The following is a 26,254-nucleotide window of genomic DNA, read 5'->3' as shown; positions in this document are numbered from 1 at the left end:
TCCGGAGCTTGAAGTTTATTTGTTAGACAATTCTGCAGCAGCATTATCTTTACCCAATAAAATCCATATTCACACAGCTGTTGATATTGTGCAGTCTCCGTTAAGGAAGCATACAGTAAATATTGATGACCCCCCCCCCCCCCCCACCTTAAGATTAAGATACCGTACCATTGCTACGAATTTCCCCTCCATGCTATCCCCATCATACATAATGCCCGCAACTCCCGAGTTTCATCAAGGCAACGTGCCAGAGTGGTTAATGGGTCAGACTCGAACGGGTTTAGCTTGCTAGTTCCCCAGAGCTCATCTGATGGCTTCGGCCGCACAAGTTCGAATCTTGTCGTTGTCGGTTTGTTTTGATCCTTTTTGTCGTGGATGCATACATATATATGTACATACATACATACATACATCCATGTAGCACTATAAATGTCGATTTGGTGCAATTTATTGTTTTGGTATGCCATGGAAATGTAATTTGAGAGTGTCGGCTGCATTATTATATGGGCTTGACGCATTGATTCTAATTCCGTGTACAGTTGGATATAATTATCGCGGCAGGATGATCGTCCATAGTGATCACGCAATCCGGGGAAGTTGCCGTCACTTGCACGATTAAACAGATCATCGCTGTTTGTTGGTTGCTTTTGGCCGTCCTCGGCCGGGGTTTTTGTCTTGGCTGTTTACTTGAGCAAACTACATTACATGATTTGCTGCAACAAAGAAATTATGCGATGTTTGTCTAGGCTCGTCAAAATAAAAGAATTAGACGGCATACTCAAACCGATAAGCATGCTCGATTCGTCCAAGGCTACAGCAAACTCTGTGCTATTCTAGAGGGGCCTCTTTCGGGTCACCGGAGATTTGCTCAGCTTGGTTAGGACCTTGGTACATTTGGAGTTTGCCAGGGTGTATGTCGACGCGGTACAGTAAACGAAAGGACCAGATCACCTCGCTTACATCACAAGGACCTACCTGCTCGTAGGCCCGTCCTCGCTGGGCACCTCAAGAAAAGTGGACTAAGAACACTAAATCAAGTCTAACAATGCTCAGTTTTAAGCTTAGATATACACTGAGCGGATTTACTACCCCATAAACTCAATCCGCATATATGTTACTTGGTTGTAGCGCAGCGATCCCGGGGGATCTATTAAAGCGAGCGTGTGATGAGATCCAAACGTTTCTTCCAATATCAAACACTTGTTACCTTCGCAGGCCTGTCTAAATTGCTCTCTTTTGAGAGAATAAAACAGTCACGGTCTCCTAAGCCGTGAAACCTTCCTAGTCTGCATTGATGTTTGGGCATGGAAGACAGGCAATAACTTGGTTGGAGAGAGAGAGAGAGAGAGAGAGAGAGACAGTTTATGCGTTGGCTGGTCCTGAAACTGACTGACGCCTAACGACCCTGGGTGATCAAACAAACGAGCACGCCTAAAATTCTACGACACCCATCCCCAGCAACTACGCAACTCCACGTCAACCGCGAATCGCTCTCCGAATTGGGTTCTCAGATCGCCATAATCATGACTTCTAAGCTTTCCAATTATGACAGCGCCTCGCGCATCGTGAGGATCATGTCCCGCAGACGCCTGGTCAACCAACCCCATTGATGGGCGTCAGGATTTTCTAGCTGTTTTATGCCAATCGATCAATAATTATCCACGATTTTCGATTGTACTCTTCTCCTTAAAAATTCGAGCAAAAAAAAAATAGCCTAGTAACCTGCGTGCTTAGTCTACGACAGAAACTGTAGTGAAGACGGGACGTGTATGTACAGTATCAAAAGTGTGGCCATTGGCTAGCAAGCTAGCTTCAGTGCTGAAAATACACGGTGCAACATGCCACAACGAAACGAAACAAAACAAAAAACGAGCCCGCGAACAAGTCTCTTGGCCAAATCATGCTGCGTCGACTTGTCAAAAGAAGAAGAAAATTGGTTCTAGGCAGCTGGCAGCTTTCCAAGCAAAGGTGCAATACTTCCAAGTAAAACTACGTGGACTAGGCCAGGGTCTACCGGTAGGCTGAGTATCCGCATCAGTTGGCCGGTCCCTGCGTGAATATGAGGCCATCACAGTAGCTTGCAGTCAGTCGTTAATTTTACGAAATACAACTAGATACCTTGATAGTCTATTCGCTCGGACAGCAGGCCAAGACAATAATCCCATCTTTTCAGGAGTCCGGACGTCGTCGTCGCCGGGCACTGCCACATAGCGCCGATATGCAGAGAATGAATCCGGACGCCGGTAGTGGAGGCGTTCTGCAGTCTAGACCATTTGTAGTGTCCTGCTCGCGGCAACCATGGGTGTCACCCTTTAGTACTCCCCTGATATTAGGCATCGTGGATTGCGATTGGCTTCTGGGGCCTAGTGATGCCCCATCAGGCGTGATCTCCCACTTGGAGCGTTCCATTAGGATGGCTACAGTGGTAAGGATTTTCTTTTTTTGGGTCCACTCGGAAGCCAGCTTGCCCAGAACCTTACAGCAAGACAGGTATGGGAAGCTTGGGAGGTCAAGCTGTCAAAAGTTGCCGGTGCAGGGCGGGGCAGGCTTTCCCCACTTAGTAGAGGTTTGAGGAATTGCGATTGGTTGCCCATCGTGGCCCCAGGGCTACCTACCTCCACCCCTGTGCTGCTCTAAATGCCTGGTCACAAACTCCACACCTGTCACGATGCTGGACCGGCAACCTTGCGGCGGCCGAGCCCATCCATCGGTGACAATATCTTGGCTTGGCATCATCAATACTACCATCTTGCTACCTTGCTTGCTACCCACCCAGGCTTGCCAGGTACATACTACTTCGTAATTAACTAACGTACAGTACTGCAAGTAGTAACTAACCAACTAGTTACCTTGACCCGACTCAGATTCCACAAGCCCCTGCCCTACCCGTCTCCATTGAGATGCCTGAACATGCAGCGGCCCGTTCACTCTCCTTGTTTGTAAATGATCACCTCTTGTTTGGATCTTCGCGCGGGGTCACCGCCCGCCATGGTACTCGACAGTAAGTCAGCTACCTGGTAGGTAGCTACCTAGCTACTACCTAGCTACCTACTTCGTACCTACCTACCTTTTGCCTTGCTCCCCTAGTAATACACCGTAGTCAGTCTCAGCCAGTCAGGGAAGCACAGTCCGTCAAGCCCTGCCCGGTTGACCGTCCGGATAACCCGGCTCTCCATTATACCGATCAATATTCTACGAAGTAGGATTTCACAAGGCGCCAAGATCTGTGGCCCCCGCAGTATGCCCAGATATCACCAATGTTTCCTAGCTGAGCCTCGTTTCTCCACTGTCTGAACGCTCAAGGAGATGGCGATACAACGCCTCCTACCTACAACTCGACCCTTGTCTCGGTTTCACTCCTCTAAGGCTGGTCGTATTGTCTTGGCACAAGGCAAAGTCTTTGCCGTATTACCCCGTATCATTCATCTCAAGGTGAGAGGGCATCAACCTCACGATGGCTATATATAGAGACCTTTGTTAGGTCTTTTCGATGTTGTTTTTTTTTTCTCTTCTCACCATCCTCATCGGCATCCAACTCCTCAACTCTACTCTCCAGTCCTCCCGACTTCCCCGTTCTGTTCCACCCCATTGGCCCGGTGCCTTCTATTCTACACCAGTACTTCGATAGTCACTTGTTCATTTTGTTTCCGAGAAACATCACAAAATCTTACATCTCTCACTTCTCATCTCCTCCAAACAAAACAAAACAAACAACTCAACCGCCAAAATGTTCGCCAAGGTTACCATTCTCTCCGTCCTCCTGGCTGGTGCCGAGCTCGTCTCGGGCCACGCTGCCATCATCAACGCCGTTGGCGACGCTGGCGGTGTTGGCATGGCTCTCGGTGTTGACACCGCCACTCCCCGTGACGGAACCCGACGCAACCCCTTCCAGCAGGATGCCACCCGCTTCCGTGGTGCTTCCAGTGCGACTGTTGGCGAGACCCTCGGCGGAGGCACCAACAACATCCAGGCCGGTACTCAGGCCATCATGGCCGAGACTGGCTCCGAGCTTCCTCAGGTTTCTGCAGGTGGTCAACTCGAGATGACCCTTCACCAGGTCAACGCTGACGGTGCCGGTTAGTTTCTACTCTTACCCCCCAAACCGGGTCTAATTCTATCCCCATAACATGTATATCTAGATTACTAACTCGTACGTTTTCAACCCACATCTAGGCCCCTACACCTGCAAGATCAACTCGGATGGCACTGCTGCCCAGTGGACCCCCATCCAGGTTGCCACCCAGGTTCCCGGCCGCAACTCCCGCGACCGGAATGGTGCCCAGACTGACCACCCTCTTGTCGCCTCCATCCCTGCCGGCCAGACATGCACTGGTACCGTCGCTGGTCAAGAGAACGTCTGCCTTGTCCGCTGTGAGAACGGCGCTCGCGCTGGTCCCTTCGGTGGTGTCATTCCTATCCAGATTGGTGCCGGCGCCGGAGCTGGTGCTGGTGCTGGTGCCGGAGCCGGTGCCGGTGCCGCTGGCAACGGCACTGCCCCTGCTGCTGGTGCCGCCGCTGAGCGCCGCAACGCTCAGGCTTTGGCTCGCCGCGCCCTTGCCCGCGACATTGTCCGCCGCGAGGCTCTCCTGCGCAAGGTCATGAAGCGGGCTATGATTGAGACTGAGGAGGACATTGAGGACGACGAGGAGTAAGGAGATTGGACTGACTTGGTCCTTTCTTGACAAGAGAACAAGATGACGAGATGGATCGGTGTCTTTTTTTGTATCTGATTTCTATTTTTTTTTCCGCTTGCGGAGACAGGGTTCACAGGACGGGGGATCGAGGTTAGACACATGGGCTTTCACGCATTCCCACATCAAAAGCGAAGAAAGCAGCGCACTCTGGAGTTGACGGTTGCTTGAGTTTTCTTTATTCATATACCCCCCCTGGTTTGGGATTACGGACCCGAAACCGCGGGAAATTTGTACAATATATAAAGATAAGAGGTGTTGGTGCTTTGAATACTATCAGGATCATCTTAAAAAAAAACGCATTCATCCCTGGCGCAAATTGTGATGATTGTTTGCACCAATGGGTGTCACTTCTAATGCTCAACTCCCACTCAACACAACCATACCTCGGAATTTTTTTTTATCTCAATCTGGGTCACAGCTTCAAAGGAAACTTCGCCCTACTCTAGTTCCTGGCGTATCCTGGCCTAGATTGTTCAAGTGTTGTATGGGTAAGTGTCCTGGTGGCTTAGTGGGTTCTCGGGGGATTCTGGCCGTGAACTTCTCAATCCCCTTCCTCATTCTGGGGGCTCAGTTGCCAGCTGGACTCACGATACCCGGCTTGATTGTATAGGTCTCAAAGGCCTTGATCACGTCCACCACGGTAGTCACTAGCTCCCTCCGATCGCCCAGATTCAGCAGTCTGTCAACCTCGGCCCAGGAAGCCAGCTTCTTTTGTACCTTTTCGAACTGCTCCTCGAAAACGGTCTGCCCCAATGCAGGCACGCCTCCGGCCCCGGCACCCATAAATGTCCTTGCCCATGCCCACACCATCAACGTATAGCGGCAGTCAGTACCAAAAGCAAGCCTCACCGCCTTGCATAGAATTACAATGTATCCCATTGTCAGCATCTGCAGCTCCTTCTTGGTTGGAAAGTTCTGCACCGTAAAGGGCATCCCATCTCCGGGTTCGTTGCAAGTCTGAACCAGGATTCGCACCAGCTCGAGAAGATCCTGCACAAACGGTGATCCGCACCGCCTCCCAGCCATGAGGCATCCGGCGAGAGCATACTTGAGGGCGGGCACGTAGCTGAAACCGGCCTTGAACATGCCAGCCAGTGTCATGCGGACGTTGGGCAGCGGCTCGACGTGAGCTGGCCAGGCATGGCCGCCGTATCCGGACTTGGTCATGGTCTCGATGGCGGCAGCGAACTGCGACAGCATCTCGGTTTTGGCGGCCTCGCTGCCCTTGAGCACCGAGTAGAAGCCAGAGGTGCAGTTGCCTGCGACTTGTAACATGGTTTTTTGTTGGTCCAAAATCACCTCGCACCGACGGATCGCGTCTTTCTCATTTGCAGCCCCGGAGGCCTCGAGATGCTCATTGTATTCGCTGTTACATGTCGTGCCTGTATCAAAAGGTTTTTAGCAAACATTGCTGCGTTAGTTGGCGATCAGCTTCACAACTAAACCTGATGAGGGACAGAGGGTCACCTACACTCGCAGTGAAAGAACTGCGTCTGCCGAAGGATCTCCTGTCGCAGCAGCACGTCCAGACGCGGGTCGCAATAGGATACAGTGATTTCGCCGCCGGCGGCAATGGCCTTGAGCGAGCGTACTCGGACCTGACTGCCCTCGAAGAAGACATGCGCGTTAGGGCTGCAATCGTGGTTGATCATGGACACGACAAGATCCAAGCTGGTGCCGAAGGAGACATCTGCCTCGGCTGGACGGACATTCATGCTGTTGGTAAAGATCTGGAGGGGGGGTTGTGTGGTCAGCAGGCCTGGATATGAGAGCTGGATGGGCAGGGAAAACAAGTCAATCAAAGGGACGGGGAGTTGAGTAACCCACGATGCACAGAAGCTCCCAGACAGTCATAAAGTCAACGTCTGTACCCATCCTGCGTCCCCAACCGTGCACCTTTGCGAGTATATCGTTTCTCAGGTCCTCGTTCTGCTCTTCAAAGTGCGACTCGAGCTGCATTATCGCCTTCCACTGCCTCTCGGTGAACCGGCCGTCCTTCTTGAGCAGCAGCAGGCGGTACATGGCCAACGTGGTCGGTCCCATGGCTGGCGCTTCGCTCAGCACAGCCTTGCACTCGAGCTTGTGGAAGGTCTTCCAGGCGTTCCGCTGACACGCCTGTGAACAATAGCGCCCTACCTTGCATCCACTACAGAGCAGCATGGCGGTAGGCTTGGGAGGCATGATGGATGTCGCACCTAGCTGTTCAGCTGCCATGGCGCCGAGGCTGTCGATGCCCGAGGGTGTCGTGGTGTAGCACCAATCGCAGACATGGCGAGCCGAGGGGTCTCGCACGTTGACGATGGGTGACGAGCGAAAGATTTCGACGCCGACTGGGATTGGAGCCGAGGTGAAGAGACCAGATCCAGCATTGGGTATGTTTGACTCTCGAATCTCAAGTGGGCGGCTGGCTGATGCTGCAGTGAGGATAAGGCGACATAGGTCTAGATCGTCGTGGATCTTGCTGCGGATGGCGGTATCTTGGCCAAAAGAAGCCATCTTGATTGTGCGAGTCGAAACTGGGGTGAGTGGGATGTGATGGCTAGAATAAGGTAAGAAGGAAAGTATAGCTGGGTATCTTGGTAGACTATACTGATTACCAGTCGTGTATGGCTGCAGGTTTTGATGAGGGCAAGAGCAGAACGTCTCTTTCGGAGGAGTGAAAGACAGAAAAAGAAAAGAAAGAAAAAAAGGATATTGTTGAAAAGTTGGAGAAAGAGAAAAATAAAAGTGAACTTCGGCGCATATCCAGATGAATGCCCTGCAGCCGTACGGAAAAGGTTGAAAAGAGAAAGAAAGATCCAGGCCGGGATTGGCTGCGTCTTTTTGCAGCTTTGGTCTTTTGTTTTTTTGCCCAAGTGGTTTGCTACCTGGCAAGCCTGTCTTTGTATTGTGCTTGTGCTTGTGCTGTTTGTTTGCTGCATCTACCAGCATTTCGTGCCTGCCCATGGTGGAGAACCACAGTCCACTCTAGTTCTAGATAGTCTCTAATCTAGATAGTTCTAGTTGTATCCATCTGGACCTTCTGCACCATTCCGCTCCCGACCTTAGATACTAGAACTAGTTTGGTGCTCTGCGACAGCGGCATGCCCCCCAAACATCTCCCGGTATTCCCGTAGCATCTCGACCGTGATGTTGCTCCCTCCACAAAGTACAATGACGACACTGTCGTCGGCCTTCACTTTCCTCCCCAGCGCTTTTTCCAGTCGCCCGCCGTAACACAAGCTGACGCTGACTCCACATGCGAGCTCGACAAGCAGCCTCTCGTCGTCAGCCAGCTTCCAGCAGCCCATTGCTGCCTCGGCATCTGTCAGTACGTGCGACCTCACATGGTCCTGCTGCGCGTACTCTAGCGTTTTAACTGTCACCTTCTTGGCGCCCAGACTTGTAGCCAGCGACGTGATGCCGGGAAGCTCAACCAGCTCGCCGGCCTTGACCGAAGCATTCAGTGAATCGGCGCCCTCGGTCTCCACGGCCAGGATTATGGGCTTGGCGCGGCTGGGATCAGCAGCCGCCGCTACGTCATCGACGCCCTGGCAGATACCGTTGAGCAGGCCTCCGCCGCCCACCGAACATATTATAGCGTCCGGAAGCGTCCCCGTCGGCATCTGCTTGGCCATCTCGTGCACCATGGTTGAATGGCCGGTCCAGACATCGGGGTGGTTGAAGGGTGGGATGTAGATGGTAGGAACCTCGGACTTGGCCATGAATTCATGCCGCACATAGTCGTCGGTCTCTTGCCATGTGGCCCCGTGCCGCACCACCTCATGTGCCCCGGCTGCCTTCAGCTTCTCGATCATCAGAGGCTTGATCAACAGCGGCACCACAACGGTGCATGGCAGCCCGACGTTGCGCGCAGCGTGGACGGCCGCCAACCCTGCGTTGCCACCGCTTGATGTGACAACGTGTGGCTTGGGTGCGTCACGAGGAAGCTCGGACAACCGCTGAAGTAGATAATGTCCGATGCCTCTGTCCCAACCCTCGAGGTTCAGTTTCTAGCCTAGTGTATATGTGCCCATCCGGGGTACTGATGCTTTTTTCTTACCTTGACTTGAAGGACCCAGACGGCTGGAGGTTCTCTAGTTTGAGAAAAATCTTGCTGCGTCGAGACGGTTAGCTGAATGAAGGTCTGTCATGGGCGCTGGCTAATGCTTTTCATTTTCTTTTTTATATCATTTTTACATCAAAGTTGCCACCAAGAGAAAAAAAAAACAAAAGGGGGCGGGGGACACCACGGAAACATACCAGCCGGCGGCCTGAGACAAGGTATGGCTCTGAATTAAAGACGTCTCGACCCAGAAGCGTCTCTGGTAGCCAGACGAAATGATATTGTTTGTGACAGTCATGGTGAGTTTAATCTAGCCAACGATTGCTAGGTCCTACTGCCTAGTTCAAGTCGTAAAGTAGGTAGCAGTCACTGTCGACAAATACTGTCGTCAGGTATTAACAGCACAGATTTGATTTATGACTGTTTTTGAGAATCCATCGGAGTTAAGACGTGGGATGGGTTCTTAACGCCTGGACGTGCTTGGCAATCATGGAGTCACTCCAAATAAATAACCCTAACCTGGTTGGTGTAAATAACTGGTAAAAGGTACCAACTATGCTTACAAATTCCGATATGCTTACTACAATACCGCTGGCTCAAGATGGAAAAAAAGAAATTACTGCAAGATCAAGGGAAAACACAGGCATTGTTGCTACTACGCCCAAGCTTATTATAATTCAGCTTTCTTCTACTTCCTCAACTTTCCCGCCGCTGCTACTTTGAACGGGTGCAGCTAACGCATTCACAGGAGGCTGCGCCTGTTGAGAGGTATCTGGCCTTGTATTTTTGGTCTTTGCCTCGCCCGCGGAACCGTGTGTAGAAACAGCCTCTTCAACTTGATTGCTGGCGCCAGTGCCCTTTTTTTGTTGTGATTCTACACTTCTAACCTGGGTCGAATTTGACTGTTCCATCTTGTGCTTGTCTCCCATGCTTGGGTCCTCAGGTTTGAGGTTATCCGAGGATGCTGTCTCATCTGGAGACTTCATGGTAGCCTTGGGAACACCATCATCTCCCGGTTTGCTGGAAGAATCATCAACAGCAGAGGTCTCTAGTCCCAGATTCATCCGGTTGACAACCTCGGCCAGTTTGCGCATGTCTTCGTCGGGATCAGAGTCGCTGCTGTCATCGGAATAGCCTCCTTGTTCATCATCCTTTGCAGCAATCTGGCGATCGGCCTCAGCGTCGCCGACAACCGACCGCCAAAGATCCTCCAGCTCATCCCGCCAGCCCAGCAGATCCGCAAGCTTTCGTACGCCTGCATCACATGAACCAAGCTCCACTACGTCATCCGACCTGGTTCCAATCTGACCGACGCGAACCTTGTTAAGCAAAAGTCGCGGAGACCCACGAGGAACCAGCTCCGGGAGACCAGCAAAAGGGTAAACCGTCAAGCTCGTGCCGATGATGATTGCAAGGTCGGACTCTGCGACAAGATGACACTTCTCGCTAAACGTCCTGGGCAGTGGCTCCCCAAAGAATACAATGTTTGGCTTCACGAGTCCGTTGCAGCTTGCGCACCGCGGCACAATCTCCTTCTCGACGTGAAGCAGCATTTCGTCGTCCGGGAACAGTTCTTTGCATTCGATGCAACTTTGCGTCGCAAAACTGCCGTGCGCCTCGATGACTTTTTCCCCGGGCACGCCAGCCTGCCTTTCTAGGCAGTCGATGTTTTGTGTAAAGTTCATTTGCAGCAGGCCCTTCTTAGACAGGAGCGCAATGAATGCGTGTGATATTGTTGGCTGGAACTTGCCAGGGTACAGCTCTTTTGCGAGGACGTAGAAGGGCTCGGGGCGATCGCGGAAGAAGGATATGTCAAAGACGGCTTCGGGTTCAGGAAGTTTCAATCGTTCCAGATTCGAGTAGAGGCCGGTGCCAGGAGACCTGAAGTCAGGAACTGCAAAGAAAGAAAAAAAGGATCAAATGCAATCCATGATCAGCATGGCGAAAGACAATGCCTGCCAGTTTGCATAGATGTACGTACTTCCAGCAGCTGTCGAGATACCCGCGCCCGTCATAACAGTAATGCGCTTCACCTTGCCGGATTTAATATGGTCGGCGACGGCTTCGAGGGTGCGCGATTCCAATGTCTGGGGGGCTGCCGGTTCCCGCGAACCGAGGCCGAAGGGATTGAAGCCAAAGAGCGACATATCGGCAGCCCACTGAGTGGCTTTGAGCAGGCACGGAGCGATGCTAACCCTTGAGATCCTTGTTGTAGCTTTTGCGATCTGTTATTGCTGAGGGGCTGTGAAATTGCAGGTCTATTGTAGGTAGGAGGCGCGCGACTAGAGGGAGGGATCTTGTGTCGGAGATTTCCATAGGGCTGAGATTGTTTGTGGTTGGGTGTCAGCGGGAGTCTGGTTTCGTATGGCCAAGACAAAATAAGTAAGAAACGTAAGGTAGGTGGGTAGGTACTGTAGGTACTTCGTACCTTACGCAGTAGGTAGCGTAGCAATGGGTTCTAATGTGCCGCCAAGTACCCCGCATTCGTCATTGGTTGGGTTGTGTAGTACAACCAGTAAGTAATATGAGAGTTGGTGGTTCTCAGTTCCTACCGTACTGGTGGCTGGCCTCGTGGAATTAATTAAAAATGGCCATCTCGGCCGCCTGGATACAAAGAACGACGAAAAAGCTAGGCAAAAAAAAAAAAAAAAACCACCCTACCACGCCAAGGCGATGAGATGAAATGTTACGTAGGTATACTGCTAACATGACGCGCACTAAAGCGAACAAAATCTCAACAGGACCACTACTCCCAAAATTCATCTTCCAACTGCCTCACCTTTTGTTTCTTGATTTCTCTATATGATGTATAGTACAAACAGAATAAACAGTACCCTCACCTACAAACTAAGTGTCAAAGCTATTGCCCACCCCTCCCCATAAACCTCGAACTGGCATCGCCACTCTCCACCTCGACCGATGGACTGTGCCCCCCGCCACCGCCCTCGGTTGACATTGTAACGACGCTGTCGCTCCTGTTATGACCACGGTGGTTGTACGATGACGACGTTGCCATTCCTTCGATACCGAGCTCGTACTCGCCCACCCTGCGCAGCACGAGCAGCAGAGCCGACCTCAGTTCGCCGCTCAGCTCCTTGGCCACGAGATCGACGACGAGGGGGTAAAACGCTTTGGCGTGATTACGGAACGCCGATTCGGGAAGTGCTGCATAGCCTTCCAGTACGTCCACTACGACTGGCCGCCATGCCAAGATGTTTCTATGCTGGCTTTCTTCTTCAAGTGATATATAGCCGCGAATGATGTCCTTGCAGAGAGGTACAAGAGCATTCTCCACGTCTGACTTGCTCTCCCTGCGCCCAGGCGCCTGATCCGCAAACATCCGGAACAGAATGGCAATATACGTTGCAGCAGAGCCGCTCTCCTGTTTGAGCAGATTCGGCGGCTGTTTCATGAAGCCTTCACGCCAGAGTCGCATGCGTAACTCTTTGTCATTGTTAAACCGTCGCGCAAAGAGGAAAGACTTCTTGAGCAGACCCATCAGCCGCAGAAGTTCAGAGGATGGAATCTGCGCGTACACAGCCTCGTTGCTAAAGAGCTCGTTGACCGTCTCAATCATCAAGAGCTGTAGTACGCAACGTGAGATGATGCGATTGAAGAAGCGGCGTCGCGCAGCCGTTACCACTACCGGTTGTTGCTGCAGATGAGAAGACGGTTTGTAGTCTTCTAGCACAGGCGAGGGCACATTGTCTGTTGCTGCTGCCACCACCGTCTGTGAGGGATGAGCTGTTGGTGTCTTGAGAGGGTCTTCCCCGGCTTCGGCTGAGGTATCGACGGTAGACTCGCCGTCGGACAAGTATCCATTCTCTTCGCCGCCATTGATCTTCAATGACTTCTCGTCCAACTTGGGCGAATCCAAGCCCGGGCTTAGTGGACCGCCAAAGTCTAGACCACTTGGAGGTGGCGAGAGCGACAAGGATGCGGTCGAGTTAATAGTTGTTGCAGAGAACAGTTGATATGCCGTTGTCCGCTCAAAGAGCTCGCAAAATGCGCCGACAATCTTGGCCCAATGCTCAGGCGTAAACTTGGTCACATTCTGGAGAATGAGCTGCTGCAGACAATTGCTGCCTATCCTTGCTATCGTGTCATTCTCTTGACAGATACAAAGCGCAAGCAGCTCCAGGAACCTGTCGAGCATGTACTCGAGGGCATCAAAATAGTGGGTGAAGAGGGTGATCATGTTGCGCAGAGCCTGAATCATTGTTGTAGACAGCCAGACGGACAGTTCCTCGTGGTTGAGGACGTTGGACATCTCAGGACGTGATCGGAGCACCATAAAGATAGGGTACAACTGCTGCCTCCACAACGTGTCCCAAAACTCTGGGGGGAAATCTCCACCATAACGGAGAAGTGCCTCGAAGAAATAGTTGAGCGCATTAGACCGCACCTCCAAATCCTCACCCGTCATGAGGACGTCGTGGAAGGCAAAGAGCACAGGGAACCAGAAAGCCTCCTCGATCGACGTCCGACTCTGACCGGGTGATTTTATGGGGGATTCAATGGTGCTAGCTTCCTTGAGCTGGTTGTTGGATGTATACTTGCGTGACAGCGGACACTCAGGGGCCTTGAGCATGCGTGGAATGATTGACTTGAGTGTCTCCATTGCCTGCAAGCTTTTCTTCTGGAACTTCATGTTCTTGGAAAACTCGGTCAGACAGACAATCAGGTCCGTGAAGGCTCCCTGAGAGATAACAACTCCAAACCGCGTCTTGTAGACATGCGAGACGTTCTCGTATGCCATGCTGACAATGCTTTCGGATGGATCCCTTGCTGCAACCGTAAATACGCCAAACATAGTCCGCCAGCCGGATCTAATGTTCTCACCCCTTGCCTGGATCATCTGGATTAGGCAGCGCAGAACCATGTCCTTGACCCGAATGTTACTCGAATTGGACATGACGTGTTCAAACGGCTTCAGGAAGTCCTTCTGGAACTTGAAGCCTGGTAATTCCTCAATCTCCATGAAGCGCATGGAGAGCTGTCTCAACGAATCCAATGCAAAAAAGACAATGGCTTCATTGATGTGGCAGCCGACGTTATTGAAGTGATCCCCAAGAACATCCCAGATCGTGGTCCATTCAAAGCGCACTCGCGTCATGTTGTAGTAGCTGATCTCGACAATTTTTTGGAGGCTGTACATTCGCGGCTGGTCGTTGGAGCCTGAGACCTTGATCTCGTCCCAGCTAACTTCTGTCAGAGCTCGGGCAAAATGCCCGATCGCATCGCCGTTAAGATTTGCCGTATTGGTGAAGATCCTGTCCATACTCTTGATCATCTCGTCCGACAAAATCTCATACGCAATATCTGTGTTGAGGCCGTGAGTAGCAGTATTTGAGCGCTGCCTCTGACGCTTTGTGGCTGCTGATTTCCTGGCGTCACTAGGATTATCTCGTGCTGGTGGCTGGAACCTTGCCTTTGACACATCGGGCACCGAGTTTGCGTCTACTCCTCCCGCCATCAGCTGCAACCTCTCCAGTTGACTGACGCACATCAAGATATCCTTCCAAGATTGCCTGAGATAGTTTCCTTCTGTATAGCCAAGCTCGAGAAGTACTCGTAGCGCCTCTAGATTTTTGGCAAACACCTCCTGTGGGTTGTTGAGATTTGCGGTGTTCTTGACTGCCGAGATAAACGCCTCTCGAGGGGTCGGCAGATCAAAAAAGCAAGCAATCTTGATGGCTAGCTTCATCCCTTCAAGGCACAGCTTGATCACTTCCAGATTAAGTGCCTTTTGGAGTTGGCTAGACAATGCTGAAAAGAAAGACATCCACGTAACGTCAAACATGGGCCCTACATGCTTGAACGAGGTTGCTGGGATGAACTTGATGCCCGCCATCTCAGCGTTCCGGCGCTGGCTCTTGAAGAGATTCTTGAAAAGTTGCTCTGAACGAAGCGAGATTTCCTCCGACTGCTGTACGTATGCCTCCCTTTGATAGTCTCTACTCGAAAAGGCCTGGCCGATGCCCGCAGCAATCCCGGTCGCTTGAGGTGGAACGGTACCAGCAGCAGCAGCGGCCTGCCTCTCGCTAGTGAGAACGATCTCATTGGAGGCAATCTCGTCGTAGATACTAATGAGATATTCCTCTGGGAGATCTGCGTTGTCGTTAATGCCACGGTTGTTCTTGATGAAGTCTTCCTTGGACATGCGCCTGGCTATTTTGCTACTGTGAAGGTCAGTGTTGAGCAGAATGACTGAGTAAGCCAACACATATGCCGTGTCAGCGTTGGCAAACGCGTTTGGGTTGCCCATCACATATCGATTGGCAAACTTCAACATGAACCGATCAATCTTCTGCGCCTCACCAGGCAAACGGAACGATTGCAGGAACTGCCGCAAAGCGTCCACGAAACGTCGTTTGGTAAAGTCCATCGTGTCCACGAAGGCATGCATAATCTCAATGTTTTTGGGTTCTCCTTCACCAAGATATTCTCCAATCTGCGCCTTGTCCAAGCGCTCTTCCTGGATGAGGAACTTGGCAATGTCTTCTGGACGATCACTTGCGATGAAACCCTCTTTGAGTAAAAGTGCAATGCCCTTTTTGGGTTTGAAGTTGAAGACTTTGATAGCATTCGTCATCGCCGTCTTGCGCGCCTTTTCCTTCTCGAGATGTTCAGGATCATCGTCAATAACGGGTGTTGATGGTAAGGCTGGCGTGTCGCCCCTGGAGAGACCTTCGCTGTACGAGGGATCGATGGAATCCCTTGCGTCTTCGAGGGACGACCTCCTCTCGGACTCGTTTACTGTGCCCGCATTACCATCTGGCCGGCCCGACTGCGACCAGTTGACGAGTGACCGAAGTGCTTCAACTAGGGAGTCAAGGGACATGCGCTTGATTGCATATTCTTTTGGTATGTCGGATTCTATTTCGTTCTGGGGCGCAATCTGGGTGGCCGACAACGGAGGCGGCATTGCCCCCTTCGTCTGCCAGTCTGTTGCTTGGTTCCCTTTTGAGTGCCTTTCCTCGAAAAGCTGCTCCTGTGCAGGGGTTATTGCCACTGGCGCAGTGGCAAACCTTGAGAGGTCCTCAATGAGTGTCTGGAAGATGTTGTCGACATTACGGTCACAATCGTAGTTAAGGTAGACCTCGACCAGCGCTCGTGGATCCGCGCACAGCCGGTTGAGAATACCGACAAAGTACAGCTTCTGCGAGAGCGGTGCAGTCTTCCTCGCCAGTAATGCCAGGTAGATTTCGTTCAACACGACCTCTATCTCTTTCTGTGAGGCTTTTGTTAGAAAAAAAAAGCTTTCTAACCAGCGCCGGTGACAGTGGAACGAACAGCAACGCTTACCTTGAAAGATGCCCTCATGAACTTTAGTATCAACCAGAAAACCTCGCAGGTCACGTCGAAGACCTTATCTACAGAACTCGCGCCGTTCCTGGTAATACTAAGACAGAGGTAATACTTGATGGCTTCTAGAAAACTTGTCGGCTCGTTGTTCTTGGTGTTGGTGATGGTACATAATGGCGACACGAAAACCGCAATGTTGCTGTGTAACAATGTATGAATCAGGTGAAGAGAAATTAATTTTGACCTCATCGCTTGGCCCCTGAGGTCGTAGAGCTGATCTTGGGAGAGGACTTTGGTGGACAGATTGCAGAAAGACCGGAAGACGAGGTATGCATCACGGATGTACACCTCGTCTTCCGCATCCAGTGCTTCTGGACTGTCGTCTAGCGAGGCATCCCCTTGTGTGTTTTCCGATATGGATCTTGCCACTCTCTTTGCAGGCTTTACCTGGCTGACCATGGTCGGCCCATCTCCCAATCCCGAGTCATCGAAGTTCTTCATCTTTTCGAGGTCCTTGATTGTGAGCTTGGCGTCTTCGTCGCGCCTCTCCACCGGAGTCTCACCGCCCGCGTCGGAGTCTCGGTCGTCGTAGTCAGCGGAAGGAGCAGAGGACCCATTGATCGATTCTTGAACCTCGAGGGTCAGCTTGCTAGAGCTTTGGGCCAGTCTGGAAAGGTTGAGCCGTGACTCTTTCATGTGCAACCTTGTCTTGACCCTCTCGAACACGGTTCCAGCCATCTGCGTCAATGTGCCCTGTGCCACTTGCTGATTTACCGGGCTCCTCGAAAGAAGAAAGACATTGTAGACCTGGCGGACTGCTTTGAGCAGACCTGCACCATGCACGATGATCTTGTCGTTGAGCACAGCGGCCAGCAGAGATTTAACTATTTGTAACTGCACATCTGCGTGCGTGGTTTCGCCTTGAAAACAGTCGCATATAGTATCAATTGCTCGCTCGATGAGGGGTGCGCGTTCGGCCGAACCCTCTTGAGAGGATAGCTGCGAGAAGTAGGATGAAGATGTAAGCTTTCCAATGGAGTCGAGTGCGTTGGTGATCAGGGGAACGCTCCCAGACTTGGTGGCCAGCTGTAATGGTGCAAATATGACTTCAGGGTCTGGCAGCTGGGGATCACTCTCTTTGATGGCTGCCAGAGCGGTTTGCACCGATTCTGAGAGTTGTTTGTTGCGATGAGAGTCCTTGGCTATCGTCTCTAAAGACGACACCACAAACTGGAGGGAAGCCATAGCGAAGGTTGTGTTCAAAGGACTTTATAATGAAGGAATCGAAGCACCGAGGTCGAGGCGAGCAGACACAGGCCCGGAAACACGGGCACGGGAGCTATACCTCGCGGAATCGGTAGCTCGGAGGGAACGGCACCGTTTTGTTGCGTATCAGGGACGCTTTCCGCGGGGAGTTATGATGCAGTCAGTTCGGCCGGGGCATTCTTCCGGGTGCCAGTGGGCCGGCGGGTAAATCTGCTGCAGGTTCGGCTCCTTACCGGACCACTACAGCGCGTTAATTGTCGTCGAGAAGTAAAGTCGTCAATTACGAGGAATTAAAGATCTTGTTGTTCCCATCTGGAGTTGATGACAGCGCAACGATTCGCGACTGTCGATCGGCTCCTGACGCTGGGGCCCCACTCAATTGACGAGGTAGGTAGTACTTCGTACGACGTGCTGCACCCAAAGGCTAGGAGGGATGTGGCTGTGTCCTCCACTCAATGTGTTGTCAGTTCTGTCGCTTGCGGCTGACCCAAGCATCTGTGGATTTTAGCCACAACCTGCGCACCACACCACACCGGAGTCCGGTCGGACAGACAGGCAGTCCCTGAATTGAATTGCTGTTACTGTTTATGAGCTACGCTAAGCACGGTTCCTTGGCTTATCTTTAGCAAGATACCACCAACCATAGGTACCTGCACATTAGCTTGGAAAATTTTGAAAATTCCCATCAATTAATTACATTAGCTTCCATTGCTACTTGCTTGCTATACCGTACATTGACACCGAAAAAGAAAGAGTTGCCATCAGACCAGAATTCAAGCTAAGTCATTATGCTAGTCTAGATTCACAAGAGCATAATATCATCCGCAAATATGGGCATGCCATGATTTTGGCATCTGCGCAGTCTCATGCCATCCAATTATATCGTTCTAGAGATGACTGGTTCGGATCAAACCGTGTCCTGTTGTGTGTGCTTTGCTGTGATGCAAGGAAGCAAAAGTTGCTTGCGTCCGAGTCTTAGTTAGTGTGGCTGTCAGGTACGAATCGCTAGTCTGAAGGTATCAGAGATACCTCTTCCTGAGTGGATTCTTTAGTGGGTCAATGAGTGGATATGTATCGCCTAAATAGGCTTAGCTTTCGGAAGCTTCCCAACGCTCAACGTACTCAATGGTCCAGGCCAAAAAATTTGAGAGCTGGAAGTGCGATTGAGCGAGGCCAAGCAAATCATTCTCTATTTGTTCACTCCGTTTCTCCAGTCTGACATCTGGGCTTTCGACGACATCTTTCAACCCGAAGCTTGTCTCAAGACTCTCAAGATCTAGCTTGGCCCCGCAAGTCCTCTTTTTATTCACATATACACAATGTTCGCCCCGATCCTCAGGAGGCGTGCCCTCCAGAAGACCAGCAGCTTGCGATATGTCACCCCGGCGCTGACAAGATGGTACGCGTCGTACCCGCCACACACCGTCGTGAAGATGCCGGCACTATCGCCTACAATGACGGCCGGTAACATTGGGGCCTGGCACAAGAAGCCCGGTGACGGCATCGCTCCGGGCGACGTCCTTGTTGAGATTGAGACCGATAAGGCCCAGATGGACTTTGAGTTTCAAGAGGAGGGTGTTCTTGCCAAGGTCCTGAAGGAGACAGGCGAGAAGGACATTGCAGTCGGAAACGTATGTTCACGAAAAGCCCTCGGGTTCATTGGGCTTGCATGGATTGATTGTCACTAGAATCTGTTTTGTTCGCGACTTTGCTAACCGACCCCCTTGTTGCAGCCGATCGCCGTTCTTGTCGAGGAGGGCACTGACGTCAAGGCCTTCGAGAACTTCACTCTCGCGGATGCTGGTGGAGAGGCTCCAGCCTCATCCCCGCCGAAGGAGGAGAAGAACGTCGAGGAGTCCTCGAAAGCCGCCTCTACCCCGACACCAACCCCGGCCCCCGAACCTGAGAACACCAAGTCGGCCGGCAGGCTGCAGAATGCTCTCGACCGCGAGCCCAATGCAGAGCCAGCGGCGAAGCGTCTCGCCAACGAAAAGGGAATCAAGCTCGATGGCGTGAAGGGTTCTGGCAAGAATGGCAAGATCACGGCCGAGGATGTTAAGAAGCTGGGCTCGAGTGGCCCTGCCGCGGCTGCCGCTGCAGGACCCGCCGGTGCGCTCTATGAGGACATCCCCATCAGCAACATGCGCAAGACCATTGCCAACCGTCTCAAGGAGTCCGTTTCCGAGAACCCTCACTACTTCGTTTCCTCGTCTCTCTCCGTCTCCAAGCTCCTCAAGCTGCGTCAGGCCCTGAACAGCTCGTCCGAGGGCAAGTACAAGCTCAGTGTCAACGACTTCCTGATCAAGGCCATCGCTGTTGCATCCAAGAAGGTGCCGCAGGTCAACTCTTCGTGGCGCGACGGTGTGATTCGCCAGTTCAACACTGTTGATGTCTCCGTTGCTGTTTCCACCCCATCCGGCCTGATCACTCCCATTGTCAAGGCTGTTGAGACCAAGGGTCTGGAGAGCATTTCCGCTTCGGTCAAAGAGCTGGCCAAGCGGGCCCGTGACAACAAGCTCAAGTCTGATGAGTACCAGGGCGGCACCATTTCCATCTCCAACATGGGCATGAACACGGCCGTCGAGCGCTTCACCGCAGTCATCAACCCACCGCAGGCTGCCATTGTCGCCATTGGCACCACCAAGAAGGTTGCCGTGCCAGTCGAGAATGAGGATGGTACCACTGGTGTTGAGTGGGATGACCAGATCGTCATCACTGGTAGCTTCGACCACAAGGTTGTCGATGGTGCTGTGGGTGCCGAGTGGATGAAGGAGCTCAAGACGGTTGTTGAGAACCCTCTGCAGCTCCTTCTGTAGAGGGGAAGCGGGGTATTCGAGAAGTGGTTGGGCCATTTATCGGCTGAGTACGTGTTCAGAGCGAGCGTGATGCCTGCGCCAGCACGGTAATGGCTTGGTGGATTGTTCCTACAACATATGTATCAATAATGGCACTGGGAGTAAATGCGGCATTTGCTTTATCGAGGTCACGAACGGGCTATAAGGGGCCCTGAGAATCTATCAGCTTTTCTCTTTTGTGTTTAGACTGAGCTCTTCAAATGTGATCAATTAAATGGGAGTTAAATGCCCATGTATCGGACGCCTCTACACGCCCAAAGCCCTTGACCGAGATACTTACTGTTCGGGTGTTGGAATCTTATAAAGCCGAAATACATGGTGCTCCATCGACAGCCTTACTTGGACAAGGGACCCCGGTGCCGACGGTCGCCAGGCTTGTCACCGGTCATCGCCGGCATATCAGGATCTGGTTGACCGAGGACATGTCAACAGCCCTACCTCCATCCGACGGTCGGCTTTCTTTTCCAAGGCAAGTATGTAAGATGCAACAAGCAGTCGGTTAATCGTACCCAGGCCGGATGCAATCATGCAGCGGGCTACCCAGCGTTATTGAGCGGGTGGTCAATGACTACAAGGGCCAAAGATTCATCTCTGTCATCGTGCTAGTTTCCGACGTTACGGGTGTCACCGAGATGTGAACTACTGAGGACGGTCCGGTCGTCGACGGGGGTTTTTCCTTTATCAATTTGTCAAATTCAGATGCCCGGCTGGTCAAGCAGTCCCATCTTCAGTATTGCGAGTGGGGGATCATCTGATCGTCCTCAAAACTACACAGGCATGGGGTACTATTCACAGGTACTTTAACATCTGCCAAAAGAGTAAACAAAATTCCATGAGGCACATGCGAATTCCCAAAATAGCCACCGCCCCCTGAAATAAGAGGCATGATGCTAGCGCTTCCCATTCCCTTTCCCGGTTCGAGGACTGACATGCCAGTCTCGCTGTGCAACTTGATATCTGTGACTTATTATGGACAATCCAACAACCGCTAACATGATACTCACTAGACTAATAGCCCGCTAGAAGCAAATACTACGAAAATGATCACACATACGATCACACGTACGACCAATATCAACACTGCGGCGCTCTATACTGGATCCAGTCTTTAGACTTGTCATTGACAGCCAGGTCGACTAGTTAAGCATGTTCATCATCAGCGGGCACTATTCTTTGCGTGGGGTATCCTTTCATTATTTGCATTATATTACAGCATACTCGTTATCCCCCTGCCCCAAATAATCAACAAATTGAAGACGACGATAGGGTAGGTTCAGCATATCTACCCTCTGTGGGGGAACAGCAGAGAAAACATGCCCCACGGCATTACCATCCTCTATTGCTGGTCCACCTTCTTCGCATTACCGCCACCCAAAAGACCTCCGACTGCGCTGCCAACAGCCTTTCCACCGTCTACGACACCGCCCGCGACAGCACTTCCACCCTCCGACAACTTCCCAGTCACACCTGTGGCGTCGTAGTTGCCGTCCTCGCCCTTGCCCTTGCGCTCAAAGCGGTTAAGGCCCTCCTTGGACACTATGTCACCGACAGGACGTGCCAGACCATCTTGTCCTAGCTGGTCGCCGACCGTGTTGTTGATGCCGTCTTGGAGGGTATCGACCTGCTTCACACCCGTAACCTTTGTCTTGGACAGGTTATCTGTGGTGGTAGGGGGGAAAAGGAGATGGTTGTTAGATGGTGTCCCATATACGTAAAAAGTATCCGGGCATATACAGCTCGCTCGACTTACCCTTGGCCGTGTAACTTGCCTTGTTATCCTTGGTAAAATAACTCAGAAACATGTCCTCGAGCCAAGGTACCCACTTCTCGTACTGGTCATTATATGTCTTTTTGACAGACTCCATAGTTATGTGAGATTGGTTCGGTGTTTGAGGAACAAAAAATATATGTCCGTACTAAACTGGTCGAAAAAGTTGGGCAGTATTGTAATATGGTAGAGAGTCAGCAAGTTTGGAGGGCAGTTCAAATGTGGCTGGGATGGATGCAATGAGCAGCCAACGCAGGATATATAAGCGACGTTTGGCGGCCTAAGATAACTTCCATTCCAAGGCCAAGAGCAATATTGGCTCCTCTAAACACGAATCAATGCTGTCAGAGGTGTGGCTGAATTCATGATGCTACTACGTCATCCCGCTCTGGACCTGTGCTTCGTCCCATAGGCTAACGATTCACATGGAATATGCCAAGAAGATGGCAGTTTGGCAATTCGGCACTGATAATATGGATTTAATTGGGCTCTTGCGAATGAGAAGTCAAATGTACAACAGGTATCAGCCAGCAGGTAACCCTTATTATCTAGGGGAGGGCGGCTTCAAGTGCCAAGTCCCATACGTTCCAGTTCCGCTAAACTTGGAAGACTCGACCTGTAGCATGTCGTCACGCTACCGCATGTCGTCATACCAAATGGGGATAGTCTAAACGCTCAGCTCAGCCTAGACCCCTGCTGCGCATGGACCGATCGTTCCATATACCTTTCAGACATGTGGTAATTATTTAAGCCAATCAAATTGGTGGAAAAGATTACACTCGTTCTAAGTTAAGGACATTTTGTCGATTTCGGCCCTCAATCAACAAATCTATATATATAGTATTAGCACTCTACATGTAGTCTCAGTGCTCAGCCTAGACCCCGGCTGCGCAGAGGACCGCGCTCCATATACCTTACCAGCCACATGGCTTTTTAGCCAATCAAATCGTCCAAAAAAAAGCGCTCGTTCTAATCTGAGGACAACTTGTCGACTTTCGTCGTTCATGGAGGTTGGGATGCACAGTATGCGCACTGTGCACGCACTGTACAGGCAATAACAATACAGTTAAAATACTGTGCATTTTATATATGATATAAAAAATCGAATAATAAATCGAATAAAATTCGTAAAAATACACTAAGAATACCGTTATATAACCAAAAATTTGGGGTTTTTAACAATATTTTGCTTTTTATTTTACCGCTTATATTGGCCGGGTTATCAACCGTTATACCTATTTTATGTCACGGCCAGGCATACATTGGAGAACCTCAGTGTATTAGGCGCTATCGACGAAAATTCTAAACTGAAGAGAAGAGAGAAATTACAATCGTCGACGCGCTCAAGAGACGCGCTTAAATCCGGAGGTAGTGGATCCTTGTCCGATCCCTGGCTCGGTGTGGAGCCGAGTCGTGATTCTGAGGGTAGGTCTAGGGGCCTGATTCTCACATTTTATTTGTATTTTTGTTTTTTTATTATATTAACAAATATATATATGGTAAATGTCATAACCGGGGACTGGGTACAGGCTAGGTATATGGTAATTAACAAAATACAGGGCAATAATACAGCGTATAATAATCCACGACAGCATTATAATAATAGCATTTGGACTAAAAATTAATCTTTAAAAATTTAGGATTAACCTGCTATTTTTAAAATTTAAAAACCCCTATTTATAAACGGCGTTCCTATTGCGCTTACGTAACGCGAATTTACAAATTTAACAAAACCCAACCCCTAAAATTGTATATTAGCATTTAAATATTAATAAATTTGCACGTAACAATTATCCCCCCCTAATAAAAACGTCTTCGTCCTAAACAGCAATTTTAAATAAAAAACGGGGTAATTTTTAATAAACGCAAATAAAACGCAATTGCTTCGCGTAGATTTCCATTGGTAAATAGCGGTATTGGGTTACAAATAATGGGTTATAACGTTAATAATTTATAAACCCCACCTGGTTTAAACCTTAATTACCTCCTTTATTTTTAACGAAAAAAAATTTCAATCGGATTTTTTTTTTTAATTTTTTTTTTCCAATACGAGGTTTCGTTAATTTTTTGCACGCGTTATTTTTGCGTTTTGGTCGCGTTTTTTTGCATTAAATCGATTTTTATTATTTTTATTATATTTTTTAAATTTGGTTTTGTAGCAAATTATACCCAAAAAAACGTTCGCGTTTCCCCTGCGTCCGCTTTTATTAAAATTGGTATTGGTATAATTTATAACCGCATTATTTATATAAAATATTTCCGTCGCGCCGTTAAAATCGCCAAAAATACCGAAAATTTTCCCGATTTTAAATATATTTGGAAAACGTTTTTTAAAACGGGTAAAATACATAAATTTTGCCTTTATTGTAAAAAGTTTTTATATATTTGCGAATTGGTAAATTGCGTTATTTTTGCGTTTCCCTATTTTTTACCGTTTTGCGATTTTTTTAATTAACGTATATTAGGCAATTGCAATTATAAAAAATAGTTTCGTGGATTTTTTTTATTTATTCGATATAATGGAATTCGTTACCCAATTTAACGATGGTAAAAATTTATTTACCGAAATTAAAAAATTATTTGGGGTTTTGGTCGATTTTATATTATTTACCAAATATTTGGAAATTAAAAAACGTAAACGTTTGGACCAAATTAGCCCGTTTAAAAACAAAATCGAATATTTTCGTATTTTAAACGAAATAAAAATTACCAAAAATTATTATTTTGGAATTATATAAATTACGTTTTTTAATTTAATAAACCCCAACGTTTTTATTTTAAAAAAATTTCAATTAACCCCCTGCGTTTTCCAAACAGTTTAATAACGTATTACGTCCTATACGTTAACGATTTTTCGATTTACGTTTTTATTTCCCCATTACCGCGTTTTCCAAATAATAAATATAAAAATCGAAAAAATATAATTATATTGGAAATAATAAAAAATAATATGGATGGAAACCCATTATTTTTTTCGCGATTTTGAATTTATTAACCCTAATAATAATTTTAATTTTAATAATAATAACGTTCCAAATTTTTTATTTGGTTTTCCCCAAAAATTTTAAATTTTTTTTGCGTTTTTCCAAATTTGGAATTATATTTGTTTTCCTATTTTTGGTCGGTTTCGAAATTTTGGTGGTTTTTTTCCGCCTAAGTTTTTTAATATTGGAATTTTTTTATTTTTCGATTTGGTAAAATTATTATATTTAATTCGGGATATATATATTAAAAATTTAAAAATATACAGGGTTATTTCCGTAAAAATGTTTATCCGTCTATTTTATACCAAAACCATTATTAACCAAACGGTTTCCCGTAATAATAAAAAATTGCAATTTATTTATTTTAATGGAAATCCCGTTATTTTTTTTCGCCCTATTTCGTAACGTGGTGGCCATTTTTTTATTAACCAAATAATTTTTTTGTTTTTCGCGTTTGTTTTTATTTGGTAATATTAAATAAAATTAATTTTCGATTGGTATATTTTCTAAAAAAACGTTTTGGTATTTTTTTAAAATTATCTAATAAACGTTTAAATTAAATTGGGGTTTGGTATGGGTTTTTTATATTTAATATTATTAATATTAATTAAATTCGAAAAAGTTTTGGTTTTTTTGCGTTTTATATATTTAACCCCTGCGTTTTTATTTTGTAATAATAGTTTTTTTTGGTTTAATTTTTTTAAATTATTTTCGTAAAAATTATTTTATTTTATTTTTTGCAAATAAGTTTTTCTCAAATATTTATTAATTGTATTTTATTAACCAATTAAATTATTTAACCAGATAATAAATAATTTTATTTTAATATTTATATTTTTAATTTTTTTTACGTTCCAATTTTCTTTGTTTTTAAAATTTGGGCAAAATATAATTTCGTGGTCGTTTGAATCCCTGGGTTTCCATAATTTAAAAAATTATATTGGGAAAATATCGTATAATTTTTCAAATTATATTGGTAAAATTCAACGATACGCCTATTTTTCGACGTTATATAAAATTTTAAAAAATTTAATATATTTGGGTTTAAATTTGGCGTTTTTTTTAATTTAATATTACGCGTAAATAATTATACCCAATTACCTCGTTTAAATTCCATAAATTTGTGTTTTTTATCGTAATATTTTTTATATCGTTCCATTATTCAAATCCATTTTTTTCGCAAATTTTCTTTTAATTTGGTAAATCTTTTCAACCTATTTTGCATTATTGGTATAATTTTTATCCCCGTTTTTAATAATACGTTTTCGGATTTTAAATAGAAATTTTTATTTTTTCCTATAAACGCCATTATAAACAATATATTTATTATTTTT

General features: G+C 48.3%; 7 protein-coding genes and 1 non-coding gene across 8 annotated transcripts; 3 read left to right on the top strand and 5 right to left on the bottom strand.

Annotated features, from left to right (window-relative positions):
• The first annotated feature begins 238 nt into the window (after nucleotides 1-238).
• MGG_20284 lies at nucleotides 239-349 on the top strand. The gene has a single exon. It is a non-coding gene; the product is annotated as a tRNA-Ser (tRNA).
• Nucleotides 350-3,437: 3,088 nt separating this feature from the next.
• MGG_09875 (CAS1 domain-containing protein 1) lies at nucleotides 3,438-5,001 on the top strand. The gene is made up of 2 exons (XM_003720311.1): nucleotides 3,438-4,076; nucleotides 4,174-5,001. The coding sequence occupies exons 1-2, from the start codon at nucleotides 3,728-3,730 to the stop codon at nucleotides 4,650-4,652; spliced, it is 828 nt and encodes a 275-aa protein (XP_003720359.1). The 5' UTR covers nucleotides 3,438-3,727; the 3' UTR covers nucleotides 4,653-5,001.
• Nucleotides 5,002-5,143: 142 nt separating this feature from the next.
• Nucleotides 5,144-6,875, bottom strand: MGG_09876 (uncharacterized protein; the record flags this gene model as incomplete). Its single annotated transcript, XM_003720310.1, has 4 exons — nucleotides 5,144-5,953; nucleotides 6,166-6,424; nucleotides 6,522-6,809; nucleotides 6,831-6,875. The coding sequence occupies 4 exons, from the start codon at nucleotides 6,873-6,875 to the stop codon at nucleotides 5,262-5,264; spliced, it is 1,284 nt and encodes a 427-aa protein (XP_003720358.1). The 3' UTR covers nucleotides 5,144-5,261.
• A 524-nt stretch (nucleotides 6,876-7,399) lies between these two features.
• Nucleotides 7,400-9,231, bottom strand: MGG_17828 (uncharacterized protein). Its single transcript, XM_003720309.1, has 3 exons — nucleotides 8,937-9,231; nucleotides 8,737-8,790; nucleotides 7,400-8,660 (listed from the first exon to the last, which is right to left on the bottom strand). The coding sequence occupies exons 1-3, from the start codon at nucleotides 9,035-9,037 to the stop codon at nucleotides 7,739-7,741; spliced, it is 1,077 nt and encodes a 358-aa protein (XP_003720357.1). The 5' UTR covers nucleotides 9,038-9,231; the 3' UTR covers nucleotides 7,400-7,738.
• On the bottom strand, nucleotides 9,210-11,096 carry MGG_17827 (uncharacterized protein). The gene is made up of 2 exons (XM_003720308.1): nucleotides 10,721-11,096; nucleotides 9,210-10,633 (listed from the first exon to the last, which is right to left on the bottom strand). The coding sequence occupies exons 1-2, from the start codon at nucleotides 10,884-10,886 to the stop codon at nucleotides 9,417-9,419; spliced, it is 1,383 nt and encodes a 460-aa protein (XP_003720356.1). The 5' UTR covers nucleotides 10,887-11,096; the 3' UTR covers nucleotides 9,210-9,416.
• A 247-nt stretch (nucleotides 11,097-11,343) lies between these two features.
• MGG_14173 (transporter SEC7) lies at nucleotides 11,344-17,714 on the bottom strand. Its single transcript, XM_003720307.1, has 2 exons — nucleotides 16,048-17,714; nucleotides 11,344-15,973 (listed from the first exon to the last, which is right to left on the bottom strand). The coding sequence occupies exons 1-2, from the start codon at nucleotides 17,290-17,292 to the stop codon at nucleotides 11,600-11,602; spliced, it is 5,619 nt and encodes a 1,872-aa protein (XP_003720355.1). The 5' UTR covers nucleotides 17,293-17,714; the 3' UTR covers nucleotides 11,344-11,599.
• Nucleotides 17,715-18,450: 736 nt separating this feature from the next.
• Nucleotides 18,451-20,404, top strand: MGG_09878 (dihydrolipoyllysine-residue acetyltransferase component-pyruvate dehydrogenase complex). The gene is made up of 2 exons (XM_003720306.1): nucleotides 18,451-18,944; nucleotides 19,047-20,404. Exons 1-2 carry the CDS (start codon nucleotides 18,633-18,635, stop codon nucleotides 20,127-20,129), a joined length of 1,395 nt encoding a protein of 464 aa, XP_003720354.1. The 5' UTR covers nucleotides 18,451-18,632; the 3' UTR covers nucleotides 20,130-20,404.
• A 924-nt stretch (nucleotides 20,405-21,328) lies between these two features.
• On the bottom strand, nucleotides 21,329-22,429 carry MGG_09879 (uncharacterized protein). The gene is made up of 2 exons (XM_003720305.1): nucleotides 21,919-22,429; nucleotides 21,329-21,827 (listed from the first exon to the last, which is right to left on the bottom strand). Exons 1-2 carry the CDS (start codon nucleotides 22,031-22,033, stop codon nucleotides 21,505-21,507), a joined length of 438 nt encoding a protein of 145 aa, XP_003720353.1. The 5' UTR covers nucleotides 22,034-22,429; the 3' UTR covers nucleotides 21,329-21,504.
• Nucleotides 22,430-26,254: the final 3,825 nt, after the last annotated feature.

The sequence above is a fragment of the Pyricularia oryzae genome, chromosome 6 (genome assembly GCF_000002495.2).
Source record: "Pyricularia oryzae 70-15 chromosome 6, whole genome shotgun sequence".
NCBI lineage: Eukaryota > Fungi > Ascomycota > Sordariomycetes > Magnaporthales > Pyriculariaceae > Pyricularia > Pyricularia oryzae.
Note: the sequence above shows the minus strand (reverse complement) of the source record. Positions and strands in the feature narration are given on the sequence as shown.